The sequence below is a fragment of the Hippocampus guttulatus genome, chromosome 18, assembly GCF_054856545.1.
Source record: "Hippocampus guttulatus isolate MCC_2025c chromosome 18, RoL_Hgut_1.0, whole genome shotgun sequence".
In the NCBI taxonomy this organism is placed as follows: domain Eukaryota; kingdom Metazoa; phylum Chordata; class Actinopteri; order Syngnathiformes; family Syngnathidae; genus Hippocampus; species Hippocampus guttulatus.
Window position 1 is genome coordinate 11852602 of NC_141278.1, and position 12418 is coordinate 11865019.

The 12418-nt window shown below is 44.5% G+C and overlaps 1 protein-coding gene across 1 annotated transcript; it reads left to right on the top strand.

Annotated features, from left to right (window-relative positions):
- The first annotated feature begins 5510 nt into the window (after positions 1–5510).
- LOC147191236 (replication protein A 14 kDa subunit-like) lies at positions 5511–7845 on the top strand. Its single transcript, XM_086137477.1, has 4 exons — positions 5511–5609; positions 5706–5780; positions 7564–7669; positions 7751–7845. Exons 1-4 carry the CDS (start codon positions 5511–5513, stop codon positions 7843–7845), a joined length of 375 nt encoding a protein of 124 aa, XP_085993603.1.
- The last annotated feature ends 4573 nt before the right edge of the window (positions 7846–12418 follow it).

The window sequence follows — 12418 nt, forward strand, 5'->3', positions numbered from 1 at the left end:
GACTCGTCAACTTGCAATGCAAATTTCCGACTGATGCGTATCTTCTCCAAAACATGGCTTTCGACATCTGCAGACATGTCATCAATACATCTGGCAATTGCGTGATCAGAGAGCGCGACTTTATCTGTCTTTTTAACTGCGTCGGGGCCGAGCATCTCGTTGACAATGGCTATACAGGCAGGTAGTATTAATGTCTCTGCCACAGTGTGCGTCTTTTTTTGATTTCGCAACGAGTTCGGGTACTAAGTAACTAGCTTTTAGCCCGTTCTCATTTACCTTTGTGTTTTTTCTCATAAAGGTTGCCTGTTTCTCTGTATTTACACGCAGGTGATCAAAATAGTCCCTCGGCTTGTTTTGAAGCGACGGGTGTTTCGTTTGGAGATGGCGTTTAAGCTTGCTCGGCACCATGGCGCTGTTGGATAGCTTCTCGCCACACACCAGGCATAATGGAGTAGGTGTCGTCTCATCCCCGGTGAAAGTAAATCCATACGAAAGACAGCTTTCAATATATTGCCTTGAGCTCACCGTCTTTGCTTTCTTTTTCCCACCACTCACACGAGGGCCTTCATCCGGGTCAGAATCTTGTACAGAGCCCAATTCGGAGTTTGCAGTTGTCCTTTTGAAAAACGTATCCATGACCGTCACCACGACCTCTCACGTGCATCATTAAATCTCTCGGAGGAACGAGGCAATCAGCTCCGTGTTGCCACACGGACGAATATTAAATTACCCGCCCAGTCTTTACAGCACGGACACCGGACAATGACATGATATTTGCAGAAAATGATTACCGTAAATTCCGGATGACAAGCCGCTACTTTTTTTCCACACTTTCAACACTGCGACGTGTAATATGAAGTGGCGTATTTATTTATTTATTTTTCCATCGCGGGAAAAACATGGACCAATAAAATGAATGAGTAGTTCACTGAGGTCCAATGAGATTGTATGACTCATCACAACTTCCGCTCTTTTCGCCGTAGCGGGGAAAAATGTGTTACCCGGCAACAGTCGACCAATAAAATGAATGAGTAGTACACAGGGGTCCAATGAAATTGTATGATGACCAGGAATCACAATTTCCTTATTTCAGTCTTTCTTCTAACCCTGATCAACATGGAGAATACCAGACGAAAAGCATATGACGCAGCTTTTAACGCTCAAAGAGCAGGCGGCCGCGGTGTTTCCACTGTACAAATCAGACTGAAGGCTAAAGCTATCGCTACCGAGATGAACATTGAAGGTTTTAAAGGTGGGCCGTCGTGGTGTTATAGATTCATGAAAGGGAAAAGCCTGTCGATTAGGGCACGCACGACGTTGTGTCAGCAGCTCCCTCCCAATTACGAGGACAAACTTGCTTCGTTCCGCACATTCACACAAACAAAGATAGCGGAGAATTCCATCAGCCCAGATGAAATAATAAATATGGACGAAGTCCCTCTGACATTTGATTTGCCTCTCACTCGGACTGTCAAAAAAGGTACCTCCTCCATCATACTGAAAACAAGCGGCCATGAGAGAACACATTTTACCTGCGTTTTGAGCTGTGCAGCATCGGGCCTAAAGCTGCCGCCGATTATCATTTTTAAGCGGCTGACTATAGAAATAATTTCATATATATTTTCCCATTTATATGATTTGCATTATTCTATTTGAAGCCGAGTGGGCTGCAGTGTTTCTCCCCGTAATTACGCAAATGCACATCAAGTTCTCTCTTTGTCTGGCCTCTTATTATGTGTTTCAGCGTAATTTCGTTGTGCAAGTGCATTTATCATGATCATAAAAATATTGAGATTATTTTAACCTTGTGAAATCTTGCGGGGGTTTTTTTCCTGCGGGGGTTCAGCAGGGGACCGTGTCCGCGGCCTCACCCGGAGGCGCTCCAGGCGGCAGGGACGCAGAAGCAAACCCCCGCCTACTCATTGGCCAGCGGTTTATAATATGGTGCGGCGCATATAATTAAAACATTGAAAATTTATTTCAAAACATTTAAATATATAAAAAAATTAATAAAAATATATAAAAAATTAATAAAAATATATCAAGTTGATTTTTCTTCATGAATCTGAGCATGCGGCTCTTAATCAGGTGCGGTCTGTAGCCCGGAATTTACGGTCATCAATGTTTTATAAAATTTAAATTTTTAAAAAAGGCGACATTGGATAATTTCTCACGATACACCTGACGATCTCTCACGGCACACTAGTGTGCCGCGGCACAGTGGTTGAAGATCACTGTCTTAGGGGAGCAAATGGGTGGGGCATGTGCAAAGTATGTGTGTGGAGCAGTGAGTGCAATAGCACCAAAAAACCATGTGGGGAGCTGCTGAGCACCATTCACACACAAACAATCAGCAAAATTGGTGACTTATGGGCCTTTGCTAAAAACTACACAGGCACATTGAGAGCAGCGTCTCGGATGCTTTTTATATGTTTTTTTTCATGGGGACCTGCTCTTTTGTCCCCATACCGCAACTGGTCCCCAGGACGTGACTGTGTTGACTCAACTCAACTGTATTTATAGAGCACTTTCAAACAGCCATCGCTGACTGGCACACCATTCTCCACTTACTCCAGGGATCTAGGGTGTACCCGGCAGCAAATGTCCCCGAGGGGCAAGCAGGCTCCCCACTGCCTGCTCTTCTCGTCGAGAAAATTTTGTCGATTGCATCGAGAGACCAGCCGACCAATTCCATGGTTTGTTTTTAGGATGAAAGTACGGCAGGAGGCTAGGAAAGCCAGACAAAGACAGCACATAGACTGAGTGGCGAGCAAGGGGAGGGTGAGGGGAGGACAGGAGCAGAGCAAAAAAGCATCCGCCTTCGTCGAGAGCCAATCAGAACCCCCACCCCCCCACAAAAAAAAACGATGTGGACACATTGAACAGACACAAATGTCAGATCGTTTTTAAAGTGGTGGGAAAAACCTCCAGGTGAACGAGAGAGAGAGAGAGAGAGAGAGAGAGAGAGAGAGAGAGAGAGAGAGAGAGAGAGAAGCACATTTTCCCCACCACTTTAAAAACGATCTGACATTTGTGTCTGTTCAATGTGTCCACATAGTTACATCCATCAATGTCACAAACCACCTGAAACTTGACAAACTTCTTTTCACCTGCATTCATAGTTGTTGGGAGCAAAGTGGCCTTCTTTCCCCGAGTGTTCATTGAATTTTGGACGAGGAGGATGTCGGTTATCCAAATACAGGCTGGAGTCGATGAACAGTACCTTCGAAGGGTTTATTTGCAGAATATTCCGGGCACCCGCGGTTTACAGACAATGGCTGCGGTGGTCACGAGTGCAAAGAAGGAAAGGATTCGCAACATACAGTATTTATATCATCAAAAGGGCGGTACCGAAATTCAAGGTGTGACATCAGAACTTTAGTTTCCCCGAAACCGTTTTTTAGCTTGTATCAACTGCTGCATCCCGATGTCTGTGCGTCTCTTCAAGTGTTCCAATTTTAAGTGATGATTACTTCAAGGACGCCGAGTTATGCTGCGGGCATGGGAAAGTTATACAGCATGACTAAATGTGGGCAGAATACACACTTCATTTTCCAGTACAGGTGCTCTCGTACCTCACTGACATTCAGTTTCACAGTTGGGAAGTCCGTATGAACGGAACTCATGTACAACACTATGTGGCAGCGCTTCGCCCAAGTTTTCTTTATGTGCTTGGTCCGGGACGCCATATTTGTCGGCCCTGTCATGATCCAACACAAGATACGGGTCGTTTACGATGAATTTGTTGGAGAGGTCAAGTTCACACCTGGAGGCAAAACAAACAATGTATCATGAATGTATAGGATAGAACAGGGGTGTCAAACTCATTTTGTCGTGGGCCACATTGTAGTTACGGTTTCCCATTGCAGGGCCATTATGACTGTGAATTTTGTGAAACCATATAAATGTTTAACCCCCTCCACATGTCACAAAAACAGCGAACAACAAACAGATGGAGAACTAGTTTTGACATCAGAAGTCAAGAATAATAGATTGTTCAACCATTGTAATTTTTACATTACTTGTGACAATTTGAAATTTTGGTTCAGTATTTAGCAAGCATCTTGGGAGCTGGCAAGCTTGAATTGCCTTCACGGGCCACAAAAAATGATTTGGCGGGCCAGATCTGGGCCCCTGGCCTTGACTTTGACACCTGTGGTACAGAAGAACCACATGATTATTTTATGTTAATTCGTTGTTATATTTTATATTCATGAAGACTGAACGTCATGCTCGCAAACATTTCCCACTCTGTGTGTCAATCACATTTATAATTAACGGTAAATGCCCTTTTTCTTATAAAGCGCGATTCTACCCAAGGCACTCGAAGCGCTTTGACGCCGACTCCTCGGATGACGCGGCATCAGAAGCAATTGAGGGGAGGGGCTTCAGTATCTTGCTCAAGGGCACTTGGTCACAATGCTGAGGATCAAACCCGCAAGCTTCCCGAGGGGAGACGACCACTCTCCCGTCTGAGCCATGTCTCCCCATGGCTTTTGATGTCATATATTCAGTACACAGTATTAGGTGTGGTATTTCTTTTATTTATTATTTTTGGGGGGAAAACCATAAAAAAAAACTTTGGGTCAACTGTTTCTTTTCAGTGCAGAAGTGACTCGGTTCGGCACACGCAATTATTTATCGTTCACAAACTGAAGCAGGGCAGCCCGGTGGACCATTGGTGAGCAGAGATCGTGGGTTCGATCCTGACTCCGGCCTTCCACATTCAAAAAACATGCATGGCAGGCTGATTGAACACTCTGAATTGTTCCCAGGTGTGAGTGTGAGCGCAGATGGTCATTCGTCTCTGTGTGCCCTGCAACCGGTTCAGTCAGGGTATCCCCCGCCGACTGCCCAAAGACAGCTGGGATAGGCTCCAGCACCCTCCGCGACCCGAGTGAGGATAAAGCCATTCGGAAGATGAATGAATGAATGAACGGTTCGATCCTCAGATTGAATTTGAACGTAATTAACCTGTTAATTCTTTTTCAATCAACTTTATTTAAATATAAAGAATAAAACAGGTAAATATTAAAATATAGAAATCGTATACAAAATCACAAAATGCACCAGGGATGTTAGTTCCAACAAGTATAAACATAAAATGAAATACAGAAGATGTAGTGTTAACACTCAATTTTAAAGTTTGTAAATTATATGTTTTCGTCGCCTTTTGTTTCGCACAGACAATGTCGATGTTTATAAAACAATAGGAGTTGGTTTCTCATGCATAAATTTGGATAAATTCATGTAGAATTTTGCAACAAAAAAAAGTGACGTTTTTGAAAGTAAAGTTCCGGAATTAAACGGACATCGTCCAGGAACCTTGAGTATGTTTCCATGTATATTCCAGTGCTTGCCGCAGTAGCAAGCCTGTCTGATTCTATAGTAAGGTTTAAGCTATCCACCCGCGTGGCGTACGTTGTAATTTAAAAGTTAGTTGATAATATTTCCGCGCCGTAAATTAGTTTGGTGGGTGTTCGTCAACGCCATTACATATATCAGCTACGATGTCTGATATCTTCCATCTTCCAAGACCTCGAATTAATTCATCGATGCTGTCGCGATATCTGAACAAACCCGTCTGTTTCGTCGGGCGTGTTGAGAAGGTAACTGTCGTGCCTAACTACGGTGATTCACAACATCCCATACGTGATATTCCTGACGTAAAGGTTCACGTTTTGTGCCTCGTTTGTTTTGCTAAGGTACACTCAACTGGAACAGCTTTCACTGTCACTGATGGAGCGGGACAATGGGTTCATGTTGAATTAAATTTCGCTGTGAGTTTATTTTTGTTCTCGTCCAATGTCCAAATTGCAGCACATCATCATTTTACGTATGTTTGTTGAAATGTCAAAGATGAATTGATTTACAGCGGTTACGACAGTGGACAGCTTATCATGTTAGCAGGTTACAGGGTGCATGAAAGGGTTAAACCAATCCAGTACCTGGCTGATGTGCAAACCTTTTGTATCCACCGTACATCATCACAGTTGGGTTTCCTGTAAAGTTATTGGTCCCTTTCCGCGAGCGAAAAAATGAATGGCCACATTAAAATAACTTGACAATGGAATGTGATAAAGTGTATATACAGCCAAATACAGAACAGTATTGACATTTTTAAAAATCTATTGTCAAAACTTCAACACTTAACGGTGGTTCTATGTGTGTTGTTCAGATTTGCAACTTATTAAGTTAAGGTGTTTTCTTTTTTTAAATCTTTGACAACAGACTTTTTTGTTTGTTTTTTTATTCAACCAGGCAACACACGCCTGTCATTGGAAGTTAAATGAAAATGTCAACAGTCCACCATGAAAGCAGACTGAAAATCTTGAATCAAAATTAAAACATATTTTTCAAAACTGCTGAAGGTCTAAGAGGTCTGTACCTCGGCTGAACAAAGGTTGGAAAACACTGATTAAATCATTACTCTCTAAAATTATTACTCTCCAAAATACTCAACACTTAAGCAGAAAAATCCACCCGTGTTTAGCCGTCTCGGAGGGGGGGGGGCTGTTTTCCGACTTGGGTCATGAGACATGAATGGTCATTACCTGAGTCCTGTGGAACTATGATGTCATTTTCAGTCGACAGCAAGTGGCAAAATGAACGCCCCCTGCGATGGGTTAAAAAAAAAGTGGATTGAATGCTGCTTAATTCCTATTCCACAAACACGATATTAATCAGACTACCATGTTAAAACTAATATCGGCAACATATAATTGTGAGGACAATTTTGGACCTTAATTCGCCTTTAATGGGCATCAGTATTGTTTTGGAACACTTACAATATCCATCCATCCATCCATTTTCCGAACCGCTTGATCCTCACTAGGGTCGCGGGGGGTGCTGGAGCCTATCCCAGTCGTCTTCGGGCAGTAGGCGGGGACACCCTGAATCAGTTGCCAGCCAATCGCAGGGCACACAGAGACGAACAACCATTCACGCCCACACTCACACCTAGGGACAATTTAGAGCGTCCAATCAGCCTGCCATGCATGTTTTTGGAAAGTGGGAGGAAACCGGAGCACCCGGAGAAAACCCACGCAGGCCCGGGGAGAACATGCAAACTCCACACAGGGAGGCCGGAGCTGGAATTGAACCCGGTACCTCTGCACTGTGAAGCCGACGTGCTAACCACTGGACTACCGGGCCGCCCCGCATTACAATATCTTCATTTGTAATATGACAGAAGTCACATAGCCACTAACATGGCCGTCATTGCCCAGGTTTCAAGTTTAGTGCCAAGCAGATGAGTGCATGTGTGGATGAACACGCAAAGGACTCTGCGAGAATAAATTCTTTTTTTCTAATTTAACTAGATTATTATCACATGAAACATGCACTTTGGCCCCGAATTGCGACCCGTTGAAACCCTTTCATGCACCCTGTAACCTGATAACGTGATAAGCTGTCCACTGTCGTAACCACTGTCCCTGAAAGGGTTTACATTTGTGTTCATAAGTTGTTAAAAGCTTTTTTTTTTTGTTTGTTTGTCTTACGCAATTTGTATGTTACCATTGACTTTACATTGAGCCCTTTTTTTTCACCTTCATCTTTCAGCTTGATGAGGAGCTTTCTGGAGTTGTAGAAGTCATTGGAATGGTGTCGAACAAAAGAACTATCATGGCCACGACATTCCAATGGCTCACAGAAGACAATAACTTTAGTAGGTTATTTTGTACGAACATGTCAGATGAGCTTTGATTTGATTGTACTTGTAATGATATTCTGCACATGTTCCCCACAGACCTGGAACTCTACAATGAAGCTGTGAAGTTCATCCATGAGTTCCCCGAGCACTATCCTTTTGACATGGCTGCAGGAGGATCAGATTTCATATAAAAAAAAAACTTTTGCTAGTTTTGTTCTGAAAGTAAAAAAATAATCATTCATTTTGTTTCTCACTGAAACTATTTCACAATAAACCATCTGATATGCAATTTTACAAGTGCAAGTTTGTCCTTCATATGTAAACGAAATCACCAAACCTGCATTTACTGTGCCAACTTTCCAATTGAAGCTTCAGGGTAGAGTTAGCGCTGTTAAAAAAAAAAAAAAACACTTTTTGTGAACAGCAGAACTTACGATGTCAGCCTATCATTAATCCCATTACTTGATTGACATACAGGGCAACCAGTCAGATGACAACTGAATCACCGCTCACGCGCAAACAACGGCACTAAGATAGGCAGCGAATTACCTCTGATTTTAAGGCAGGGGTGCCCAATACGTCAATCGCGATCGTCCGGGAGCCAGCGGACTCGTCCCAAATCGACCGCGAGGGTTGGGAGAAGGAAATGGTGTGTCTGTTTGTGTGTCTGTGTGTTTTGATTTCGCTCCGTGCGGTACGTTCCGGCTGTCGCTCATCTCGGCGTGCGTGCATCGGCGCACGTGTGCGTGCGTGCCTGTGTGTATATACTTGCACGTGCGCGATCGGGTCGATGGCGGGAGGTTCGTCGCTTCGAAAGTCGATCTTTGGTCAAATATGTAGCAAGCTGACCCAAGTCGTAACCGCTGCAGCTAGCATGCAGACAGTGCCTGTTTCGAGTGGCAACAACGGAATACAAGTCAGATTTGGAAAGGATTCTTCAAGAGAAGGAATGTCAGAAGTCCCTGCATGAAGGTGCGAAACAACATGCATAGTGTGGTGTATTAACCACGACTGTATCGTTATTTGTCTGTTGTTTGGATGCACAGACTTTCCGTCCCTTACATAGCCATCGACTGCGCATGCGTGAGAATGTTTCCGGAATGTTTTAGACATCTTCCCCATGTTACTGATGTTGAAACTCACGGTCAATAATATACAAGAAAAAAACGCGTGTCTGCCTCGTCGTTGAAGACACCACATCTGGAGACGAGTAAAAGTCGATCTTAAGGTAATAGGCAGTACTTTAACCATGGAGAACCCAAGACCCTTTTTTTTCTGTGAAAAATGATGAATTATACATTAAATGACTGCTATATGTTCACTGAACACCAAAATATATGTTTTTTTCCAATATTTAATGCTGTAATCCTAATTCAGGATTGGGGCCAAATCCGAACCTTTGGGATTTAAGGGCAGCATTTGAGTAGCAGAATTTATAGGGGCCAAATTTGACCCCGTGGGTTCTCCAGGGTTAAAGTGTAGTGAGGTAAGATGGCGTACTTTTCTCAAAGACCGGATGAGTTCAAACCCGAGAATGAATCGTGGTCTGCCTCTGTGGAGCGCATGGAGCTGTTTTTTGAGGCGCAGGATGTCCACGACGACAAGAAAGTTGCCGTTTTGCTGATCAGCGTATGGACTTCTCCGTAATTTAGTGCAACCTGCCACTCGTCCAGAGACAAGGCTTTTGAGGAAATGGTGTCGAGAAGTTGGTCATATTCAAAAGGCATGTCGGGCTCAGGCACCTGCATCTGACAATAACAACAAGAAAAGGGGAAAGATAAGCAATGAGAGAAAATTTCGGAAAATGACTAGCTATGTGCAAACTGATGAAAAGAAAGATGACGATGATGTTCCCATGTTCCACGTCCACGTGTCGAGTGCTAATGGGGGCCGGAGACCGTACAAGGCCGTTTTTGATGTAAATGGGAGAAAGGTTCCAATGGGAATTGACATGGGGGCAGGAGGCAGCATTATCTCTGAAAATGTGGATGAAGGGTCATTCTCTCTTGTGTTCCACTAGAGGGAAGTAGTGTAGGACTAAAGTGCTACTTGGGCGAGCCAATTCCTGTAAAGCAGTTCATGGCTCAAGTGAGGTATGAAAATCCGACTGCTGACTTCCCACTGATTGTAGTGGGAGTTGAGGGCCCGTCACTCTGCGGACGAGAGTGGCTTGATAAAATCAAATTAAACTGGGGATTGATCAAAACGGTCACGGAAAACAAAATGCAAGCATCTCCAAGGGCCGAGTGAATCCAAGAAGTACTCGCAAAACATGACGATGTTTTCAAAGATGAGTTCGGGACATTAAACACACACAATACTTCCGACTGGCTGAGCGATATGGCAAATTGCGAACACCCACGAAACAACATGAATTTTTGACCAAAGCTGATTGTAAAATGAGAAGTTGTCGTCGCAGATGCATAACTCCCCTTCCCGCAAACACACCGATGCCTTATGATCGGTCCGCACTGAAATCGGCGAGCTCGTGACAAGGTGGATTCTGGAGTTTGTGTGAATTCACAAATACCGCGAGAATCAACTTGCAGGCATGGTTTGCCAAATCAGAGGCTGTGAATCAGGAGTCAACCTCGGCTTGACCAAATGTTCCCTCTAAATTGTGCGCGTGAGCAATTTCGTGTTGCCGGCGCACACAACGCGCAGGCAAATCTGAAACCATGGTCCTCAGTCGGAAAAGGGTGGAGTGCCCACTCCGGATCGGGGAGGAGATCTTGCCCCAAGTGGAGGAGTTTAAGTATCTTGGGGTCTCGTTCACGAGTGAGGGCAGGAGGGAGCGAGAGATCGACAGGCGGATCGGTGCAGCGTCTGCCGTTATGCGGACCTTGTATCGGTCTGTTGTGGTAAAGAAGGAGCTGAGCCAAAGGGCGAAGCTCTCAATTTAACGTCAATCTACGTTCCAACCCTCATCTATGATCACGAACTATGGGTCGAAAGAACGATATCCCGGATACAAGCGGTCGAAATGAGTTTTCTCCGCAGGGTGTCTGGGCTCTCCCTTAGAGATAAGGTGAGAAGCTTGGTCATCCAAGAGGGGCTCGGAGTAGAGCCGCTTCTCCTCCACATCGAGAGGAGCCAGATGAGGTGGTTCAGGCATCTGATTAGGATGCCACCTGGTCCCACTGGTAGGAGACCTCGGGATCGACCCAGGACACGCTGGAGAGACTATGTCACCCAGCTGGCCTGGAAATGCCGCAGGATCCGCCAGGAAGAGCTAGAAGAAGTGGCTGGGGAGGGGGAAGTCTGGGTTTCCCTTCCCCGGATAAGCGGCGGTAAATGGATGGATTTACACCCCAGTTGAAGCTACAATCAGGACACAACATCATTCCCACTTGACCTGACAGTTTCAGTCGTGTTGCCACAGTGCACACTCAGTCGTTCTGCTTGAATTGTAATCATATGCTGTATTGACACACATGCACTCACACCCACCACTGACAAGACGGATGCTGCAGGCGACACTGAGACCGCTTTGTTCAGGAAGACCAAATATGGCCAAAGTTTACGAGCCCCTTAAATGAGCCTCTTTTGCACTTTTCAGATGTAAGAGGATTAGAAATGTTTGTGTTTCACAAAATGACATGTTTTTCATTTTTAATGAGCGGGCAGTGTGGGACCGTATTGATACAGGTTGTATTGAGACTTGACTATTTTCTTGAAATGACCTTTTCATTCATTCTTTCATCTTCCGAACCGCTTTATCCTCACGAGGGTCGCGGGGGGTGCTGGAGCCTATCCCGGCCGTCTTCGGGCAGTAGGCGGGGGACACCCCGAATTGGTTGCCAGCCAATCGCAGGGAACACACCGACGAACAACCATGCACGCCCACACTCACACCTCGGGACAATTTTGGGTGTTCAATCAGCCTGCCATGCATGTTGTTGAAATGTGGGAGGAAACCGAAGGACCCGGAGAAAACCCACGCAGGCCCGGGGAAAACATGCAAACTCCACACAGGGAGGCCGGAGCAGGAATTGAACCCGGTACATCCGCACTGTGAAGTCGACGTGCTAACCACTGGACTACCGGGCCGCCTTGAAATGACCTGTGTGCTCAAATAAAAGTAAGAATGAGGGCTGTTATTTATGTAACAGATCTCGATTCAGTGGTTTGAATTTTTTTTCGGTACAGGTGGTTTGTATTTTTTTGTTTTGTTTTATTTTGTAACCTATATACTTCACCTTCTCAGGTTTTGGTCAGGTGTGACACTGGTTTGGCTGTCGCATGCATGTCTGATTTTGCTCACCGTGGTCCAAGCAATGTTCAGATAGTTTGTGTGAATGCTATGACAAATGGGAAATGAGAGGGAATATTGTTCACGACCCTGCTGCATGCCCACACGATTGACTTCAACTTAAATACTGTGTAATAATAATAATAATAATAATAATAATAATAATAATACCTTTTATTTGAAAGCGCTTTTCATCACACTCAAAGACACTTTACAAGAGCTTAAAACACAGGATAAAAATGTGCACTTAAAACAAGCATACATAATTTACAAAAGCACATTTGGATGAACAAAAACTAAAATGGGTAAAAGAGATTAAAAGGTGTAAAAAGCATTGCGGAACAGATGAGTTTTAAGGGATGATTTGAAGGATTGGAGGTCAGTACAGTTGCGGATGTGTTGTGGTAGAGCGTTCCAGAGGCTGGGGGCGGCGACAGAGAAGGCTCGGTTTCAAGTATGCCCATTCTAAATGAAATTGTAAAATGCCAGCTGGAAGGTGTTTTCGTCGACAT

Excerpts from the sequence above, each read along its gene's own strand:
- LOC147191236 (XM_086137477.1), top strand. The coding sequence starts at position 5,511 with ATGTCTGATATCTTCCATCTTCCAAGACCTCGAATTAATTCATCGATG. Across the intron at positions 5,610-5,705 it reads TCGTCGGGCGTGTTGAGAAG|GTACACTCAACTGGAACAGC; the intron begins GTAACTGTCGTG and ends TGTTTTGCTAAG. Across the intron at positions 5,781-7,563 it reads ATGTTGAATTAAATTTCGCT|CTTGATGAGGAGCTTTCTGG; the intron begins GTGAGTTTATTT and ends TTCATCTTTCAG.